At 46.2% G+C, this 20,817-nt stretch overlaps 1 protein-coding gene across 1 annotated transcript in view; it reads right to left on the bottom strand.

Annotated features, from left to right (window-relative positions):
* Positions 1-1,032: 1,032 nt before the first annotated feature.
* The window catches only part of ANKRD13C (ankyrin repeat domain 13C), a 42,323-nt gene continuing 22,538 nt past the window's right edge, over positions 1,033-20,817 (bottom strand). The window contains exons 5-15 of the mRNA XM_031968363.1: positions 18,811-18,915; positions 17,139-17,224; positions 11,999-12,044; positions 10,245-10,311; positions 8,021-8,165; positions 6,534-6,665; positions 5,537-5,698; positions 4,888-4,967; positions 3,445-3,543; positions 3,092-3,192; positions 1,033-1,892 (exon numbers count right to left, since the gene is read on the bottom strand). Coding sequence (XP_031824223.1) covers positions 1,762-1,892; positions 3,092-3,192; positions 3,445-3,543; positions 4,888-4,967; positions 5,537-5,698; positions 6,534-6,665; positions 8,021-8,165; positions 10,245-10,311; positions 11,999-12,044; positions 17,139-17,224; positions 18,811-18,915 — 1,154 coding nt within the window. The 3' untranslated portion in view covers positions 1,033-1,761. The remainder of the gene's footprint in view (positions 1,893-3,091; positions 3,193-3,444; positions 3,544-4,887; positions 4,968-5,536; positions 5,699-6,533; positions 6,666-8,020; positions 8,166-10,244; positions 10,312-11,998; positions 12,045-17,138; positions 17,225-18,810; positions 18,916-20,817) is intronic.

Raw genomic sequence — 20,817 nt, 5'->3', positions numbered from 1 at the left:
TAAAAATTTAACCATGAATACTTTTTTCTGCACTATAAAAAATTATTTCCTTTCTTAATATTAAAACATGAACATATCTGCAAAGTCATATACATTGTTATGGAGAAAGCAGCCTTCGAGAGCCTTGCTTCTGACTTTGTAATTGCATCTTCTATCCAGTGTCCCCCTCTGCTCTGTAAACATCAGCTTCCTGGCAGACCTCCACAGAGGCACACAATGCGGCCGGCCTTTGGGGCTTCTTCGAGGACACCGGCTCGCCCCGCGGCTCGCAGCCCGGCGTCTGGCTTTTGTAGAGATCCTCCTCAGGAATAAAAGAGACCCAAACACTCAGGACATTTCAAAATGAGCAAATCCGATTTTGTAACAACCAGGTGACTTGTTCTGGAAAGCCCGACAAACTCATTTCCCGATCCAGGCGGCAGAGACGGACACCTTGGTAAAGGAACACCTTCTGCCAATCGATTGCAATGAACGTGGGCCTCCGAAAGAACCAGCAGGCGCAGCCTAAATACAGTCACCCAGTATTTGCTGATAGCAATCACACTACTTATAGTTAAGCCCTCTCATTACACTTCACGCCACGGGATGGTCAAACGTAATTCTTACTAATTTATTTTCAACTTTGGACCTTCAAATCAACTCGGAAAAATAAACAGGAAGAATTTCAGACGCAAAATTGAGAATCCATGATTTGAACACCTGGAGGCAAAATCAATGAATCTACTTTCCCTTAAGTGGCTTAAGAAAAAATAAAATTATGGAGTAGGAATCATCTCTAAATTGAAGTTACATTTTTAGAATTTAACAAAGGGATTTTTATATATTATGTGAAACGCTTATACCCTTAAGTATTCAATATAAATATGGGAATATATTTTCAAAGTCTTAGGTTTGAGGTTTTTCTTTAAAAAAGCAAAACAAAACTGGGACCCTTCTCAGGTCACCTTTAAGCCGCCGCCCCCCCCCAGACTTGTGGGCACTCCATGGGAAGCCGATTTCCAAATTTATGAATCCCCTTTTTTTTCTGGAAAGTGCTCAAACTCGTCAGATGGTAAGCATGCGAACCCATACTTTATCATGAACACAGATTAGAAAAGAAAATGAGACTCTACGGCAGAAAGATTAGTAAGAAACGTTTTCCACGGGAGACTTCGGATAAAACCGTGAATAGCACCACACAGGAGTTGCACTAAGGTGCTAAGAGGAGGTACCGTATTCCCTGCAGAGTGAATGCTAGTTCTGAAATGTATTGCAACGTGAAAATGCAACTGTTTAATGGTCACCATGGGGCTCGATCATCTACAGAAATCCACGTTCCTTCCACTCCATCGCGCTCCACAACATTCACATGACTGAACTACACACAACGGACACTGGACAGGTGAGGAAAACCAAGCCGGAAGGACAGACGCCATCTTGGGCAGGAGACGGCAAGTCTACAAGGGCTCTGATCTCTAGTAAGACATCTCATTTTCTCAAGCGTTAATGGTCCAGGAGTGTTTGCTTTTTACGCTAAATCCATGTATCACCGAGAAGTGTAAAAAGGTGTAAAAACCAAGCATGGCCCCGTGGCTTCCAACACCCAGACTCCTCAGAACGGCTCCCGAGCTCACGGCGTGGGGATTGTCCAAAGACCGACCCGGTGCGCGGCAGGAAACGTGCTCGTTTCAACAGGACCGTGGACGATCGCCCTCCCCGCGTCCCAGGGAGCCGCCCTCTCCCGGACGTGGCGGGTAAGCCATGGCACGGTGCGTCCGGGGGTCAGAGGTCAGGAAAGCGGCTGGGGTCCTCCTTGTAGTCGTCAGGAATGGTGAAAATGCCCTCGTCAAACTCGTCGTATCGGAACTCCTGAAAGGTCACAGTGGCTGTGATGGTGGGAAACACGGGGATATCTGCCGGGAAGAGGAGACAAGCGATGGCCCACGGCTCCGCAGGGGCCCCCAAAGCCCTCCCCAGCCCTTGCCTTAGCACCCCCAAAGCCCTGGAGCAGCGAGAGAAGATGGCCTTCCCTTTCCTCCAATGCTATGATGCCATCTCCATCTCTCCCTCTCTCCCTCTTTTACTGAATTTTCCAGGTCATTCCCACTCTTCTCTCCGGCTCTCAAGGTCCTTTCTCTCATCCTCAGCGTCCCCACATCCATTAGGGTGCATCGGGCCCTTTGGCCTTCATCTCAGCCACACAAAAGGCAGACAGCTCCCCCTGGTGCCCCTACAGGCTCCCAAGCTCCCAGCCTGGGACCCCAACATCCCATCCTCCTGACATCCCGTCCCCCTTCTCAGCAGGTCCCCCGCATTCCCCACCCAGCATCCTCTCATGGATGCCATGGCTGCACCTTCTTGTCTGTTCCACCCCCTGGGGCCTTGGAGCAAGAGGAGGTTGTGGACTTTTCTCCCCCGCTTTTCTCTTCTTCCCTTAATAACATTGTCTCCTGCTTTCCCTCCTACCTACCCTGTTCCTCCTTAACCTTCCAGGGCTTCTTTCCAGACCGGCTCCAACCCAGCCTCTGCCCAGAACCCTCTTCTCTGCTCCCTCACTCAACTCACTGAGTCTCCTCCCACTCCCCAACATTTGAGGCCGCCCTTCTCTCAGCAATCCTCCAACATGAGGAGTCTAATAATCACTTACTGAACCAATGGGAGAGCCCAGAGGTGACCCCCTATAGTGAGGAGGCCCCTGTGGTGACTTCTGAGACCCAGATGTCAATGTGGAGCCCTGTTTTTGCTCGACTGTCTACACCTGTCTTTCACAGGGTTTATTTCTTCCCAGCCGGGGTAGAGGGAGGAGAAGGATGCTTTGCTGACTAAAAACCACCTACCTCCCTCAGTTTTAAGGACATTCTCTATCTCTCTCCTCCTCCCCCCCGATCACGCCTTCTGCTGACCCCCAGCCCACACCCCTTCCCAGCCTACCAGGGGCTTCCAAGGAGGCATGCTCCCCATTAAGCAGCCCCGGACTGGGGGGCTTTTTGCTGTTGCTTCTCTCTCGGCTGCCATCTCTCTTCCCGCCATCACTCCACTTCTAAGAATCCCCTCATGCTGGCCCCCTCAAAACCATGGACGGCACCGAGGTGATCCCCGAGCGCCCTCTTACCGAGCTTTACAGGAAAGCCTGGAGGAAGCTTCATCTGAACAAATTCTCTAAGCTTGTTAAAGTGCTTGAAGGGCGCAATTACTTCTAAAACATTCAATAATCTGGAAGAAAGGTCAGTGAAAAAAACCACTTTTAGCAATTATTCTGATTAATGCAGCTCTGCTTAAAGTCAAAATAAGAAGTATCTGATTTATTCAAGGCCTGATATCCCCTTTTTAATGGCCTGGTCTGCCTTGTATATTTCCCAAGATCCAATTTTAAAGGCATAAAAAAGCCAGGACTGAGAATTCATTCCGAACAGCATCTGGGTCAGGCTTCAGAAAAACGTCCAGAGCAGAGAATCTCCAACTTACAATTCAATTCCTAAGGGAAATTCCTGGCTCATGGCTATTGTGGCTTTAAACGTTTTCTTACTTTCTTTGCAAACAAGTTCTCTACCCAGATGAGGAGCTCTGCAATGGAAAGGAAATAACACAATTAATTTTTGTCAACACCTCATTTCACCCTACAGATATTCTGATAACATTTTATTACCTCCACTGTGGTAGATGGTTTTTAAAACTAAGTTTAAAAATGTGCCGAAAGCCCAAAGTAATGAGAATAAAATACACTCTCTGGGAAATCTCAGTTCCACATATTCCCTCCATAAGCCTCCGTTTCCCCAGATGTGAGGCTTTCCAACAGGAGCCTTTTGCCGGCCCTTGAACCGTAACTTGTCAGGCGCCCCCCGCTTCCCTTCTCCAGGCCCGACGGCTGTTCCCAAGCACTCTTTGGCAGTGGGACCAGTTTGCCTTTTGCCCGACTCTGCGGCGAGGGCTTCCTCATGCAGCTGCTGATTCTGCCACAGCCTACGGGGAGTGAGCCCAAAGGGGGCCTGACTGTGGGGCCACCGAGGCACCCTGCTGCTCACTGAGCTTCTCTGCTTCACTTTCTGCCCTGCTGACTCACTTCCGATCCCAAGAACACCTGGCTCTCTCCCTGTGTCACCCTCAGGGGTCCCAGATCTCTACCTGGGCAGGGGCTAAGAGGCCAATGGGGCGGGGCCTAAGGGGTCACCTGGTCCAGCCAGAGCCTGCAGACATGGCCTCCTAGACGAAGCCCCCAAAGGTTGCGTGGCTCGGTTTGTCTGAGGACCCACTGGCTTCATGCTTGTCCTTACAGAGAGAATCTTACTTGATTTGCATAAGTCCCTGCTATCCACCCAAGGAGCATTTATTAAGCTCTTCCTGCATGCCCGATGCCTCCTCATGTCTGCACTCAAGGATTTTGCCCCTTATTGAGGGCAGTGAGGATCCTTCGGACCTGCCTCCACTGCCCACTGCTCAGGGTCCGCACACAGCCCAGGGCCCAATGGGCAGAAACAACTTGAAGTCAAATGCGGCCCCTCCCTGCACCGTGGCTCTTTAGAAGGGGCAAGGGCACAGTCCTGGGCACAGCCTCTGGCACACAAGAGGCCAATCCATATTTGTTGAGTAAACAAACACCAAGTGTGAGGTGCATGGGAACCCCTTCTTGTTAAAGAGAACAGGGGACCCCTGAATGCGTGACTTGTGCAAGGTCACAAAGCCAGCAAACTCCACAAACTCTGTGGTGCCCACTGGGGGGTGGGGCCAAGAGACCGCCCCCCCCCCTTCCCTCCCCCCACCACACCCTCAAACAGTCCCATGTTTTGCATTTTAGTCTGAGGAAAGAAGGGGGATTTGGGGCAGAGGAGGCTGTGCCTGCTCCGAAGCCGCTCTCTCTGGGGGCTCTCAATTCCAAAGCCGCCCCTTCCCCACCAAGCGCCCACCACTCACTTTCCATTCTCAGCAGATATATACTCTTCCCAGGTAATTGTGTTGGGTGGGGGTGGAGTCAGAGACTGTCTTCGGATAGGCTGCAACAGACAAGGGGGAAGCGGGAGAAGCCGTCACTCTGGGCAGAAAAGGGGGTCAGATTGTCCTGCTTCCCGACAAGGAAAGTCCAGACAGGCTGGGGCTCGGGATGCTACCCCCCCCTCCCCCCGGTCACCTCCCCATCTGGTCTGTCAGCCCACACAGTTTTATGGGGCGTGGCCACTGCCAGCAGCTCCTGGGAGCCCCAGAGGTAAGGGAAATGAGCGGGCACTAAGGGGGCTGGGCAGCCCTGACAGCCGGGCACAAAGCAGAGGAGGTGCTGGGGGGCCGAGACCCCCACGTGGAGGGGAAAGTGGAAGGAGCTCTTCAAGGAGAGGGTGAGCAAGGCAAGAAGGCAAGCCTTCCCCAGCACCGGCTGTCACATCTGTGACAAATGGCAAGGCCGAGTTTTAAAAACCGAGTCCTTGCTGTATGAAGCCTTAGTTTTCCCTTTTAAATAGCGAAAGTTACAAAGAAAACAAACAAAACGTGAAAGGCAAAGTAAACTGAAATTTCACTGTTATCAAAAGATCTGCCTTAGATATAATAAAATTATCTCTGCTTGCTGTACCTCAAAATTCTGTTCCATTAAGTTTCCACCTTTACTTAAACTCTCCATGATGGCCTTATTTCGAAGAATATCTTCTTCACTAAGGTGTTCTCTCCTTTTTCTGGATTCTAAAACAAGTCCATTCACCAAGTAAAAGTAGGCCAGAAAGTTTCCCACTCTTTCCTAAGACAAAAGCACATATTTGAGTTACAATAAAAAAGAATCTTCAATTAAAAAATAAACACTAAGATTACGAGACAAATCACAACTCTTGGGAGAGGGGGGCGCTTAACCTGACCCAGCCTGTCATTCAGTGACCTCATCGTCCCCTCTGACTTTTGTTCTCCAGGATCTCTCTTTCGGCTTCCAGCCCTCCTACCTCATCTCAGTTCAGGGGCCTACTGGGTGTTCAAACCCGGAATAGATACGTTATCAGGCCCCAAAGTGAATCTGTGACTCATCTCCAAACTTGTCCACGGCTTCCAAAGAAGCCCCAACTTCCAGTCACTCGGTCATCCTGGTCTCTCTCTCCCTTATCCCCCACATCCAATCATGTGCAAAATCAATCAATTATCTCCCTTCCCCTTCCTCTCCCCTTCCCTCCCTCTCTCTGCAACATGTCTCCAAATCACAGACCCAGTCAGGGAGCAGCTGGAGAATCCAGGAGAAAAAAACACTGCTGAATAATTCAGCAGAGAAACAAGTCTGGGGAGGTTTGTAGGAGAGGGGGAGTGTCAAGATTCATCTTAACTTCCGATCATGCTGCCCCAAACTGAAAAGTCTGATTCTTCTGGTTTCTGTAAGATTCAAGTCAGCCAAGGACCCACGACTTTCCTCACTCTCACAGAACTCTGCAGTCTCCATCTAAGTGAGCACCACTGGGCCCCAAATCACTGGGTGAAAGGAGGCGAGAGCCCAGGAATGGCTTCCACCCAGCTCCATGCCCAGCCACAGAAGGCTGGAGCAGAACGAACGGGGTGCTTATATGAAAGGGGCAGGCTCCTCAGCCCCCACGTACCGTCTTGTCTTCCCGGAACAGCCATCCTGTTTGGGCACGTGTGAAAGTGATGGATTTGGTTGATAACGTTGCAGAATAAATGTCACTGCTCATTAAGATGTCTACTTCTTCCTCAGTTTCCATCTCTGATTCCTTGAAGAAGAAAAAACAAGCCTTGTAAGGTGGGTTTGAGACACGCAGACCCAGGTGATCACTGACAACCCCCTGAAAGTTCCCCATTCCTTTTCCAAGGACATATACAGGAAGAAGGGAAGAGCTAGGAAAAATAAACCTTCTCAGTCTCCCTGAGAAGCCCTCGGTGCCCGAACCCCTTCTCTTCTCCTCCTCCTCCCCCCAACTAGGCCCAACCAGAGGCCAAGGACCTGAACCCCAGAGCTGCTGGGGGCGGGGGGAGGGGTGCCAGCTCAGAGTCTGGGAGGGGGCATCCAGCCCTTTCTCCAGGTGGGAAGAGAATGGAATGTTCAAGTTAGAGGCCATAGAGCTGGCACGGGTTCATGGACCAAATTCTAGAGCACCCTAATGTTCACAAAGCGCTAATGAACACCATCATGTTCTAAAGATCCTTTATGCTCTCTATCTAATTAGGAGACTTTCAGAGACAAAGAACCCCAAAGCCCCAGCATAACTTCACCAACAGATCTTGCCAAGTCAGCTTTTGCTTTTTTGCAGCATCACCAATGTCTACCTGGGGCGCTTTGTAAGAGAGCTGGCTAGAATTCCCTGCACAAAGTCCCCTGCTGAGATGAGTGCAGTGCCCACAGTTGGGGGAGACTCCTGGCCCACATGGGGGGCCCCGAGGGGATGGGAGGCCATGTTACTAGCACCCAACAGCACAGTTCGGTGACAATTGCGAACAGCCGATCTCAGCCCATCGGGGGCCGTGAAGGTCACCTGCCACCCACTGACACCAAGCGAGTTATGTTCCCCTCGTCTGAAAGAAGGGAGGGACTTCCTGACCACAGAGGTCACCATCATAAGCAGTGCCGTAGGCCAGATATCCCGTGAAGCACAAGGGATGCAAACCCCAAACGAGGCCGTCCGTGCCCGGCAGGGGAAGGTCAGCCTCAGACCCCAGGCCTAGCACCTGACCCACCCTCCCCTATTCTGCCACTGCTCCTCCGTCTCTCATGGGGGCCTGGGTCTCCCGACCCAGGGAACTTGCCATGAGGGGCCATGGCTGGCTCCATTCAGGTGGAGGCAGCTCTCGGCCTCCTTGATGGAGACTTGCTCCTCCCTTCCTGAGGGGGAGTGCTTCAAGCAGAGCAAGAGAACATTAACTTTCAGGGAAAGGAAGTAAAACGTTTAAACCCAAGAAGACTCCGCTCCCAAAGGAGACAAAGTTCAAAAAACTCACAGGACCCCAAAATCCACATCAAGGAAGCCAAAGGGACAGGGACTAGAAATGGTCAGCAGTATCTATGAGAAAAGAGCAAACTTTGGAGCCCCAGGACTCGGCCCGGCCCCCCAGCCCCTTGGACGGCCCTCACCTCATGGTGGATCCGCTGGTAAACTCTCTGCTCGTTATCTAGCACGACGAAGGACTCGGCGGGCGCGGCGTCCCCGCTGAAAATGAAGCTCAAGTCCCCTCGTTGGCACTTCATGTCAGTAAAGTCTATGAGCGTCGTGTCAAGCCTGCGGGGAACGGACCAGTTGGAGAAGCCTGGGCGCAGGGTGACGTTGGGGGGCCTCCGTCTCCTGATCCAGCCCCAGGGGGATGGGGACAACAGCTGACCCCCATCTTCCCCCAGTCCAACACCACGCCGGACTCCCTTCTGGTCCCTGGTAAAAGCGGGTGGCGCTCCTCTCCTGGATCCTCCCGGATCCAGTTTGTGACCTTATTCTCAGGGGTTTATTCCTGAACCAGCTCTCAGGGAAAGGTTCCCTGTGTGAGGGATGGACAAGAGATCGGGGCGCCATCCTCCAAATGCATCTCACCCGCCCTGACCCATGGAAGGTTCTTTGAATGCCTCCTGCCCTTCCCAGCTAGCTCCCTGGTTTCCTCCCAGTTTCAGAAGATTTTTTGCTTCTAATTTGGAACAATGAGTTGTGAATGCTCTCATGGAGTCATTTTACCAATTAAATGTAAGGATTTCCCTCCCAATATTTGATTAAACATCTAAAAACCAAATCCCTGCTCTTCCTCAAGCTCCTTATCACTGCCTAGCCTATTGATTCAGGGGCATTTCACTAGTCGCCCTTGGGAAACTTGGAATTCCAGACTACAATTCAGTGCTCTGAAAATATAAAATAGCTCTTGCTTTACATCAATTTGCATTGTGCATTATGCAACCCCATGTTGCATTATGAACTCCATTCAGAACTCCATAAAGAGTTCTGAAAGGCTTGGGTAGATGTCTCCCTAACATCTATGAGGAGAGCCTGGCAACAAGTTCCAAGAAAGGAACACAAGAGGGGACAATCAGCACCAGACACCCAGAGAGTGAGAGAGAATGAAGCGGGGGGTCTGCTGGAGGAGGGTACGGGCGGCCGCTGCCCACAGAAGACCCCACAGTGGGCCCCAGCACTGCATTGCACAAGTGGATTTTTGTGTGCTGGAAAAAATGGATGCAAAAACTTCAGATTCTCCAAAGTTCAAAGACTAATTGAGGGTAACTGCTGAAAGGGAGTCCCTGTGCATCTTCAAAGACCCCAGAGGGTGCTGGGCACAGTGGATGGGAAGGGGCAGCAGCAGGCTGGCTCCATGCTGTGCCCGCTTTCTCCTTAATGTCCCCTTCTGCTTCATGGCTCTATTGATCATCATGGTACAGCTGTAATTACTATGTGTACACTCCGCCAAGTGCGGGGGGGGGGGGGGGGGGGGGGGGGGGGGGGATAGGTAAAGAGGACCCTGGGCAAAGCAAGAGCTGCCAGCCAAGAGCGGGCACTCACCAAGCCCTGTACGGTGAACATTTCCCATAAATTGCATCTCATTTGATCCCCACAATAATCCTGTGAGAGAAAGGGATATTCATTTCTCCCCCATTTGGAGATGGAGAAATTGAGTCAGAGAGCAGCTAAGTAACTTGTCCAGTCCCCACGCCACTCTGCCTGAGCCCCAAAGGCCAACTCCAGCCTTCCTGGGGCTTGTGCCAACCTGTGCCAGGGGGCCCGATTCTGATGTTCTCTGTTCGATGTCACTCAAAATAGCAAAGGCTTTCTTTAAGACAAGAACCCTTTCCTTAGACTATCAGAAGTTGAAAGTGGGCATAATTTATTTTAAATATATTCAGGGACAAAAATCATGCTAAAACCACAAGACAGCAATCCTCTATTACCTTTAGAAATCATCCACAGGCAAAAACATTATTTCAAGAGCATAATATATTTTGAATTTATAAACTTTGATTCCATGTTAATAAACAGTGGAGGTCATTTTTTTAAAGCTTTCATACAATTTATGTAGCACAATTCATAAGGGTAGCTATCCCATTCCTACATTTCTGAGACAGGGATCACTTTACCAATTCAAATTAAACTATATTGTCATAAATATTCTTAACACTAAAACCTAAATAACATTTCAGTAAAGTGACATTCCATTAGACACTATCTTTATCTTATCTCCAGACATGACCTACAAGCCCACCCCATTGGGTTACAACTAAATCCTTACACAAAAGGACAAGAGAAGTAAACTTTGGGTCCAGCAAAGCATTCTCAAACCCGATAGTTTTCCATACCTCAGTAACAAAAAAAAGCCCAGCATCTTACCTGATATTGATACCTTGCTTGTATATTTTACATGCATCGGAAGGCAGAATTCGGGAAAGTAAAGGCACTATATTTGTAATAGAAAAGATTAAATAATTAATGCACTGAGAAACCTCATAAACACTAATGCAAGGAAAAATTGCACTAATTCTATGAAGGTGTTATAATTACTTTGAAAAGAGATGTTTTGAGCCAATTTGTTTTAAAGTTAAAAACAGGATTTCACAAAACAACATTCTCAAGCAACTTTAGAGTCTGAGTAACTCATGGGATGACATTTCTCTAAGAAAATGAGCTCTGAGTTCTAACCTGAGCCTACCATGAGCCAACCCCAGGTCTCAGCCATGTTTATAAGGGAGGTAAGAAGGAATTAACAAGTTTCCAAAGGATGGAAGAAGAAAGACGAAATCATTCCTGCAGCCAACAATTTTCAGCAAAAAATTTCTGGGTGTTTATTCGTGTGCAAGACAGAAGTTGCCTATGATGCTACTGTTGGGTCTGGGGTCTGAGGCCCAGGGAACACTTTCAACTCCTCCAGTTAACTAACTCCTTTTGATTAAGAGTTGAAAAGAGGCAAAGAGGCATTCCCTCTCCAACACCCTGCCCCTCCACCAGGCACCCTGCTTTACTCCTGGATACCCCCCCAGGCACCCTACTTATCCCTCCTCCCAGGCACCCTGCTTCCCAGCCCTCACCCCCACCCCGTCATCCTATCCCCCCCCCCACTCCACTACAAGGAGGAAAAACACAGGTTCTGTTCTCTGCCAGATGCCACCATGATGACCCAGTGTTACAAAGGGAAGCCCCGCCAGCTTCTGTAATTTGTCATTTAGGACTTCATGGATTAGGAAAAGAAAGGTAAAACTCAGCAACATAATTTTCCCCAAGTTAAATGGATCATTTATTAATAAATGGTTATGAGTTTATTCTATGGTATATATGAAAATGTTTCATGATTGAAAATGAAGCAGAGTATCTACTATACGTAGTCTATTGACTAAATTTGTTACACAATTACCACAGAAAAGTATTTTTTCCACTTATTCTTTAAAATGATGAACTTAGTGATGAAAAACTATACCAGGTAGTATTATCAATGAGATCAGACTACTCTGATATAAAAGCTTTAGTGTGAATTTGCTTCCTCATCTTTAAAATGAGAAGCGATTAATCTTGGTGTTGCAAAAATACAGAGAACATCTTATAAACGTGAGGGTCTTTTAGGACTCAATTAGACAGTATAAGCTGAATGTGAGACAGAAAAGAAATCGGCAATAAAAAAAAAGCAAGACATGAATGGTCAAAGGATAAAAAAAAGTATACTGTCAAATCATGTTAACCAAGTTCTTTTTCAAATTCCAACAACTCAAATAAGCTTCAAAGTCTTGTAAATAATATAATCCAAGAAATCCTTTGCTGTCTCCCCCACCAGTTTAAGAATGTTTTGCCTTACATTAGCAAAGTTATTAGAATTTCTCTGTTCAGAGTTTGTGACAGTCATTTGTAATAGAAAGAGGGCAACTCAATTTTTCGGAGAATAATGGAAATGACTATTCAAGGTTGGATAATTAAGTACACCAATAAGGTTTTAAAAACCATTCACATGCAAAATACATTATGATGGAAATCACTCCATAGAACTTCATGCAAGTGTCATATTTGTTATGGTGATAAACTCTTTTGAAAAATCACATTAGCACTTGCAAGTCTGCATCAATAACTACTTTAAAAGTAAAATATAGCATATTTCTTACCCCAGCTTTGAAAATCCCAGTGAAGCTCTAGATAAAAGTCACCTAGCTGAGAAAGGAAATATTAATAGTTACTAAAAGCACATCATTTAATAGCTCTTAAAAATGACTTAATATTAACCTTTAAATTATTTTTGGTTAATTGAAGAGGAATGGGTAGTAAAATCAGAATAAATCTCAAATATTTAGGAATTAGAAAAACAAATCTGTCATTCATATATTGTACAATAAAGTTTTGCAGAAACATTTTAACTAAATATGAAAAAGAACTGAAATGAGACTAATAGAACTTTTCTTAGTGATGAAATTTTTCATCAGTATTACCAGCTTACAACAATGATACAAATCAAGAAAAAAAAACCTGAAACAAAGACCAAAAACTCTGGAAATTTTCATAAGTCTATGAATGTTCATTAGAAAAAATTATATGCAAAATTAATAAAAAGGAAGATACAAATGTTAAATTCTGTTTCAAAGTTATACTTTGGGAAGCATCCTGCCAGTCTGAAGAGACTCCCAAGAAAAGGTCCAGAAAACTGATGAGGAAGCCTTGAGATGAAAGCATGTGAAAGGGAAGCCCGTGGTAAAATAGAACAAGTGGGAGCAAGTTCTCAAGAGGCCAGGGATCCCCATAGGTTCACGGCCCCTCCAAGCAACAGCCAGTTACCCTGTGTCCTAGAGAGGCTTTGTTGGGGGAATAGGGATGATTAGAGGTCTCTGAAGTCCCTCCAAAGTGGTGAAACTCAAACTAAAGTCTGATTTTAAATTCCCTTCAGTATTCATGAAGCCATGCTATTAATAACCTCCAGCTAACACTTTTGTGTTAATGGAAGCCCCCCTGATGGTCTCTATGGTCCCCTTGGATCAGAGTAATGGCCATGGCCTAGGAAGGGCACAGCACCCAGCTCCTGCTCCAAGTCCTACAGCCATAACCCAAGAACAAGCTTCTGGCGGAGATACCGGGAATGTTTCATCTGGAGCCAGAACTGGGGGATCCCTCCAATCACTAGGGGGTGACAGAGTGGGTCCAACAAGAAAAATGAGGGCGGCAATGAGGGTTCAGCAAGACAGGAGGTTCCTAAGGCAGCCAGGCCTTTCCCCACATCTGGACCAAACTAATCTGGTCTTGTCCCTACGAGCTTCCCGATCCGATTTCCAGCTGCCCCTCTCCTTGAAATCACTGCCACCCAGAGTATGCCAGTACCGGTCCAGGACTCTCTTTCACTCCTGATCTTCCCAGGTCTGCAGATGTGCCTTAGGTCCAGAGATCCACCGCCCAGAACCATCCCACGAACACTTCCCTGGCTCAGCCCACTGCCAATGATGGTTTTATCTCCCATCTCAGAGCACTTTGCACTTATGCTGAAACACTTGCCGAGCACACACCTGAGTATATCTGCCTTGCAAAATCCAAAGCTCACAGGGGAAGGTCCGCGCCAACCAAGCCCCCAGCAGAGTAAAGAGGATCTGGGGAAGATTCCACACAAGATGGGGAGTGGGCGGCCTGGGAGAGGGATGGCTCTCCAGCCTGATGCTGTGAAAGGCTCCACAAAGAGCCATCAGAAATGGGGTCAGGAGACTAAACCTCTAAAGAGAGTCTGAGAAAAGAAAGGGAGCACCGTGGGATGGGCACCTAGGTCCACAGCACTCAGAGGAAAGACAGGAACCCAATCAGAGGAGGGATAAAAGATGCACAAGAAAAAGCTCTGAAGAGAACAAGGGAAACATCCAATGAAGAAAAAACAGAATCTTTCTGAAGGGACCGATGGAGCACTCAGGGAACTTATCGGTCTCCTTAGATTTTTAAAAAAGAACTGGACACCAAAGGGAAGCATGATGACTCTAAAAATGTATCCAGAATGCTGAAGCTCAGAATGAGCGGGGCTGAAGACAGGAAGCTAAGTTCAATAAGAGGGTTGTGTTTTTAAAGACATGATGGGAGAAAATGGGAGTACAGAGCCCTTGGACTGGGGAGGCTGGATGACAGGAATGGGGAGAGCAGACTGGTCTCCATCTCTTATTCTGCTGTTTTTTCTTTGAAATAAAAATGATCAGGGTGCTCTCAGCAAGGAGTAAGATAATTCTAAGGATACTTGGGTGAGCCTAAGTTCTCAGAGCCAAGTGATTTACATCCCGAAATCCTCAAAGAACTGGCAGAGAACTGCAGTCACTGTCAAAAGTATTTGAAAGGCCTCTATCCAAAAATAAATAAATGAGAGATCAATACAAAACAAAACACCAGCTGATTATAGTGACTTCAAGTCCTAAAACTTGGGGCAAATGACTAGAGATGTCTGGCTAGCACCTAGAAAGTAAGTCATTAGACAGCTCTTTCTAGAAGAGGTCATACTGGTCTAACCTTATTTCCATAAAGACAGGAACTCAAAGCTGGGCATTTTCAAACACAGTTGCAAGTGGCTTAATATCATGACTGCAGGAAGACTTCAATGGAACTTCAGCATTGTTCTCGACAGTGCTATTTAAAATTGTTATCAATGACTTGGATGAAGGCATAAGTCATAAAATCTGCAGATACCACACGGGAAGACAGAATTAGTATTCAGAACAATGTCAAAAGGCTAAAGGATCCCAGGAACACACCATTTCACAGAGCTCTGCTGGCCAAGATCGGAGAATCCTGAATTTAGCTCCTGGGTCCGAGGCTAGCCTGAAGTGTTGGGGATTCATCAGAATGGCAAAGGGCCCAGGAGGACAGCCAAGAGAAGAGCAGAGTCACCATGATGGAGCAGATCCAGGCCCCAGGGGACACAATGGAAGTGATGGGAAGAAGTTACAAAGAGCATTTAACCCTTCAAAAATGACCTGGTCTAAAGGGGATGGGATGGCTTGCCAGGGGCTCTTAAAAGGGAGCCTGGACAGCCTCTGGTGTCAGAGGGAAGGATCCCCTCTGGGGCTGGTCAGGGCAGCTGCGGAAGCCCGGCCTAAGCCAGGGACTCTGGAGGCCCCTTGTTGAACAGGAGCAGCCTTCCTTTTCATTGAGGGCAGAAACACAGACCCTTTCCATAAAGCAATGAAAAGCATGCAGCAAGAGGACAAAATTCAAGAAATTAAAATTTACACGTTAAGAAGAATTATCCAAATGCAAATGAAGAAACTTTTAGATAAAAATCTATGCAAATATATGAAGAAGTATGTAAAGGATGCAACTCTATTGCTGAAATGAGACTGGAGAGTTACTCCACTAATCCAAATATCTATCCAAACAGGCCTTATTCATTAAGTCCTAGAAAGTGATGAATTAGCCTGGAGTCACCGAGTGATTTCCATCAAAGATTGAACCTGTGCCTTCCTGACTCCAAGCCCAACACATTGGCCACTCTGCCTTGCTGCCACTTCATCCCAGTAATTACCTTTAAAAATGCAAATAGCCAAAAGCTTTTTTTTTAAATGTCTCTTTTCAATTCATAGTTACTAACTCCATAAATCAGGAAAAAAAAAAATTTAATCTCTAGCTTAAAACTTTGCAAAGACCAAAGCTCTAGAGCACAGCTGTCAAAAATATATGCCTATGCAGCAGTGGCCAATTCTCCAGTAAAAATGTAACTGGAAAATGGTTATTAAAATAAATAAAAACAGAACAGATCAGAGACAACAACGTTAATATGTGGTTTTCTAAATCAATAAATGACCATGGGGATCCTCATATATAATTTAATGACTCTTTGGTTCTCTTTGACAACAACACTCTAGCAAATCAAGCCCAATCTGACCTCATTATCCTTCTTTTAGCTTTAAGTGGTTAATGTATTTGGGATTCCCAAATAGAAAACTTTATAGTTTTGTCCTATGATTGCACACAATACAATCAACAAAAAGGAAAGAGAAATTGATATGAAAAGGTAATACAGATAAAAGAACTGTGAACATAAAATGTATTAATTTTTTTAAATGCTCATGCCATTATTTGGAAGACATATTTATGAAATTGATGTCACAATTATATTAAAAGTAAAATATTCTACATAAAGAATGACCTAATTCTTTAGCTTTAGTTACATAATACCATAAAGGGGACAAGCTGCCAAAGCATACCTTAGATGAATTCATCACTACTGCATCTTATCAATCTTACTAACTTAATAGAAATGTTTTAAACATTCTTAATATCTGAGACATAATAATTTACATAATAGGCTATTATGGAGCTCAATGAATTTGTGCTTGCATATTTTCTATAATTTAATTATATTTTTAAAATTGCTCTATCCCCATATTTCAAGAAAACAAAAACAAAGAATCTAGAAAAAAACCAAATGAAGACAAATTTGAAATGTCATTCTATCACATCTAAGAAAAAGTAACCTAAAAAAAAAAATCAATTTTTTAGTCATATACAACCATTTTGATCAAATCTAAGTCTAAATTCTAAAGTGTAACAAACACAATAAAAGAACATTAATCATTACTTGAACAAACCTCTAAATATGAAATATTACAAACATCTCCCTCTAAAGTTATAATTGAATGCTGTGATGCAGCCATGGGTTCGAGGATTTGAAGGAAATGTGAATTCTGGATCTTAGCGAGTAGAAAAGGCCTTCAGGCTGAGTCCTACGGTGGACAGGATGCGCCCACTGTCTGAGGGTCATGGAGCGACTGGGGAGAGGCCCACAAGCAGATCTGCAGCATGGCAAGAAACTTTAACTGCAGAAGCTTTGCAATGACATTTATCAAATGAAGAGATGCAATGGCAAGGCTGGACTTAAATTAACAAACAAAATTACAGGTTCTCAAAGCAGACTGTCCCTGGTATCCTGTGCCTTCCATGGTGACCCATCTAGCTCTCTCAGCTACCCCAAGCCAGACAAAAGGGCTTCTGAGGCTGCTTTAAAAAAGGAAAGTGGGCGGACTGAACCCCGGCCAAGGAAGAGCTCTTCAACTCTTCCAAGATGGTACTTTCTCATCTCATCTTCTCCCTCCCTCGTCTCAGGAGACAGACAGATTTGAGACGACTAACACTTAACATTTATAGGTGACAAACCCAAAAGTATAATTTGGAGTCTTCACTAACTGACAGGACCTTACATGGGGTGATAATTAATTAAATGTGAAGACTGAACTTAAATCCAATACTGGTGCACTTAAGATTTGGGCAGGAAAGAAAACCCACAGGATAGCTCACCTCTTTCAGGGCTTTTAATAATCGAGGTCGCTTTTCTTCAACACTTTCCCTGGATTGCTGCTTAAGCTTCCTTAAAAGTGCTGTAACTAAATTGGAGAAGAAAAAAGGTAATTAAACGTTCTCATTTAGTTTCCCTTGACAACCCCCCAACATGATATCCCCAACATCAGTGGCACATGGTTCCACTCACTCTCAACACCCAGAAAGTGTCAAACTTTTTGATTCCCATCCCCTGAGTTGGCAACACCCCCTTCCTAGTCCCCCCCACCCCAACCCCAAGAGCTCATGGTTAATTGGCTGACACTTGGCTGTGGTGGCCACCTGGAATCTATCCACTAAGTCAAACTGAAGCTACAGGAGAGCTCTGGTTCCTCACCCCATTACAGAATTCTAATGTTCCATGATAGAAAAAATAGAGAAAAAAATTAACAACCCAACCCCAAAGTAAGAAGTAACTAAAGCTATAAAGAAATCAAAAGGAGGTCCTTGTGAGCCCTTCTCTAAGGCTGCCTGCAGCCTCACGTCCTTTCCCCCAGTGTCCTTCCCTAACGGGGATAGGCAGAAGTAGAGCCCTGGGGTAACAGGTGTTCAGGTAGGACATTAACTCTTCCTCTGCTACCATGTTTATGGACACAAAGGCCTATTTGGGTCATGGCCCAGACATGGCCCTGAGCTACAGAGAACCACGCCAGGGAGGGGAGGAGCTGAACATCTGATTAAACCCCACGTCACCATATATGTACCATGGAAGATCCAGCACCCTCTGAATCCATGAAGAAACAAGGAGGGAGGAACGGGCAAACAGGGCAGCAAAGGCAGCGGGAAGCACACATGGGAGGGGGCTGAGTAAGAGCAAGGCAAGTGAGGAATCAGCAGATATGGGGAAGATATGCATGTGTTTGTGGGGGACAGGACATGTATATATATGTCTATCTACATAAATAGAAACTTTCTTAATTAGAACTTGCTTAGGGATGAGGGGATGAAAGGGGGGGAGAATATAAATATATTTATATATAAAAGATGCACAGCAGAGAATAAAAGAACAATTTACAAGGAAGAAAAGAAAAGATGGACACTCATGAATATAACTTTTCCCTTAATAGATATACTTTCTTGAGCTGGTAACATTGTTATATATTTTGAATTCTCCCTGATATTCTGCTGAACACATGACAATGTTCTCTTGCTTTGTTTTATTTTGTTTTGTATTCCTTTCCTGTTTTTCTCTTTTCTTAGTCTGCTTTTTTAAACCAAAAACAAAATGCAAAGAAGAAAAAAGTGCCAAAGAGGATACAAGGGAGTAATTTTGTTACTATTCCATTAAAATTTCTATTTCTTATTTTAAAAACGTATGTCAGAGAAGTTCAGTTTGTCATGCAATACATCTTGAGATATAATGAGATGTATCTGTTGATTATTCCAAGTTCATATAAAAAAAGAAGTTTTATTAAAAAAAAAAAAAAAAACAGAATCCACCGAGGAGGGAGAGGGGCAAGGTTAAAAGCTAGAAAGCATCTGGGCTAACGGGATCCCGACCCTGAGCCCTTGGTAAAAGTCAGGGGGACAAGCAAAGGTGTGTGTGAACAGGCGGGATGACAGCAAAGAGGATGAAGCAGGAGGCAGCAATGGTGGGAGGGAGCTCTGGGATGAGGGCGGCCCCAGTCCTTACTCATCTGTCTGTCTCCATAGCTGATGGCTTCTGCCAGAGGGCTCCATCCCTGAGCGTTTTTCACCTTTACTGGAGCATTGTGGGCCAAAAGCAAATGGGCACATTCTGCAAGAGAGAAGATAATTAGGGAGGGCTTCCCCACCAGAGTTACGCCTCACAAAAGAACCAGTGACCAAGGGACCTCACAGGGGCCGACACCCGGTGCTGCCACCGCACTGTGCAAACCCAGAAGCCGCCAAAGCTTCTCACTCACAACGCCCGGAGCCGCTTTAACTGGCTTTAATTGACATCATCCTCAGGCTGGCCCCACCCCGGAACCCCAACCAGGCAGAGGATCACGTCTCTCAGCATCTCTCCACCCCACGGCCCCCAGAGGGGGCTGCACCTGCAGCTCATCAAAACCCCCTCTACCCCCATCCCTGCCACTACCACCACAAAGCACAGCCTGGCTGCTATGGAAAGGTGACAGTGCAGAGTCCCAGGAGAGCCCCCTAAACCCCCTACCCCCCGCCCCCATCAAGGAAAAGAACAATTCAGGACGACAAGGAGGCTCTCTCTTGTTCCCACCAGTCACTGATCCAATGTTGCACAGCGAGCCTGGGACAGCCGGCCCCCACCCAGAACGCCGCCTCCACTCCTGGCCCGCGCAGCTAGAGCCTAAGGACCAGCTTCTTGTCCAAGAGGGGCCCGGGGCCACCCAGTGTCCCAGCTGACCCTCCTCAGCGGCCCATGCCACAGCAAAGACCCCCAGAGCTGTTGGTGGTCTGACTCTGGGACTGCTCTGATGGGGGATGATGGCCCCAAAGGGGGGCACACCCTGTCCCCCTCGGTCTTGCCATCTTTTTCTCAGCTTGTGTCCCTTGGAGAGCAAGAGCCAGGACCGGCAGCAGAGGCTTTGCTGGGCACCGTGCACGGTTGCACCCAAACCTCACGGCACACTGGCTGTCACGGATACCCGTCTTTTCTGATCTCTGCCATGTGAGTTGTGGCTGAGGGCAGAACACCGACAGCCCCCAGCAGTTATACCAATTTCTGATCTCTGCTACTTTCTTTGATGTTAATTCTTCTGACCCTATGGTACTCCATGATCTACAGGTGCAAGAAAAACGCTATCCAAATAATACTATGACAGTTTTCTTTTTCATGGATTTCTGTGCACCTATTACTTAAAAAAAACTAAATTTCTTTTAAAACTACTGACCTTTCAGGGAAACAAAATAGACCCTTACTATTATTCCCAATATTAATTCTTTGAAGTTACTAAGTGATAACACAAGATTGTATGTCCAGTTAACTGTTAACTTTAGTGACCTTTTTTCTTTTTTTTCCCCAGACACTTGGGGTTAAGGGACTTGCCTGGAGTCAAACTGCTAGGAACAGTAACTGTTTGAGACCAACAAGGTCCTCCTGACTCCAGGGCCATAACCTTAAATAAGTAAATGGCATTCCAAAATCTCTCTCTGATCTACTACTGAGACAAGTCACCTAGGACTCATCAATGGCCATGACTCTAGAAAAAATATTTAAAAAGTAAACAGTGTCGGGCAAAAGGTACTACTCACTGAGATAAGGGCCCTTCTGTGTTTATTCAACAAGAAAATTTCCTAAAAGCCACATCTAGATGTTCTGATTCACCAGTCACGAGGATCTGTTTCATCCCCTTGACTCAAACAAGGCTAAGGAATGGAAGACGTAGGGGAAGGAGGGCAACAGACAAAAGTCTAGTCACGATGAGAAGCTTCATGGTCCTGAGGTCAGAAAGATCAAGCTCCCGATTCTGCTGTCGTTGTCTATCAAGGGAAGGGGTTCACTGCCCGAGACTCCTTTCCTTTATGGGGCTCCCCCACTCCACAAGCACTTTTCAGGCAGCAGTGGGGATCCCAGCCCACAGGCCAGTCAGTGATGCTGCTGAATTTTTGTGGGGACCACAAGGTCAGCTCTTCCCAATGATCCAAAAAGGCAATCGGTGCTGGTATCCTTCTTTCTTTCTTTCTTTTTCCCCGGTAT

Source organism: Sarcophilus harrisii, chromosome 4 (assembly GCF_902635505.1).
Source record: "Sarcophilus harrisii chromosome 4, mSarHar1.11, whole genome shotgun sequence".
In the NCBI taxonomy this organism is placed as follows: domain Eukaryota; kingdom Metazoa; phylum Chordata; class Mammalia; order Dasyuromorphia; family Dasyuridae; genus Sarcophilus; species Sarcophilus harrisii.
This window is presented reverse-complemented; position numbering and strand designations above follow the sequence as displayed.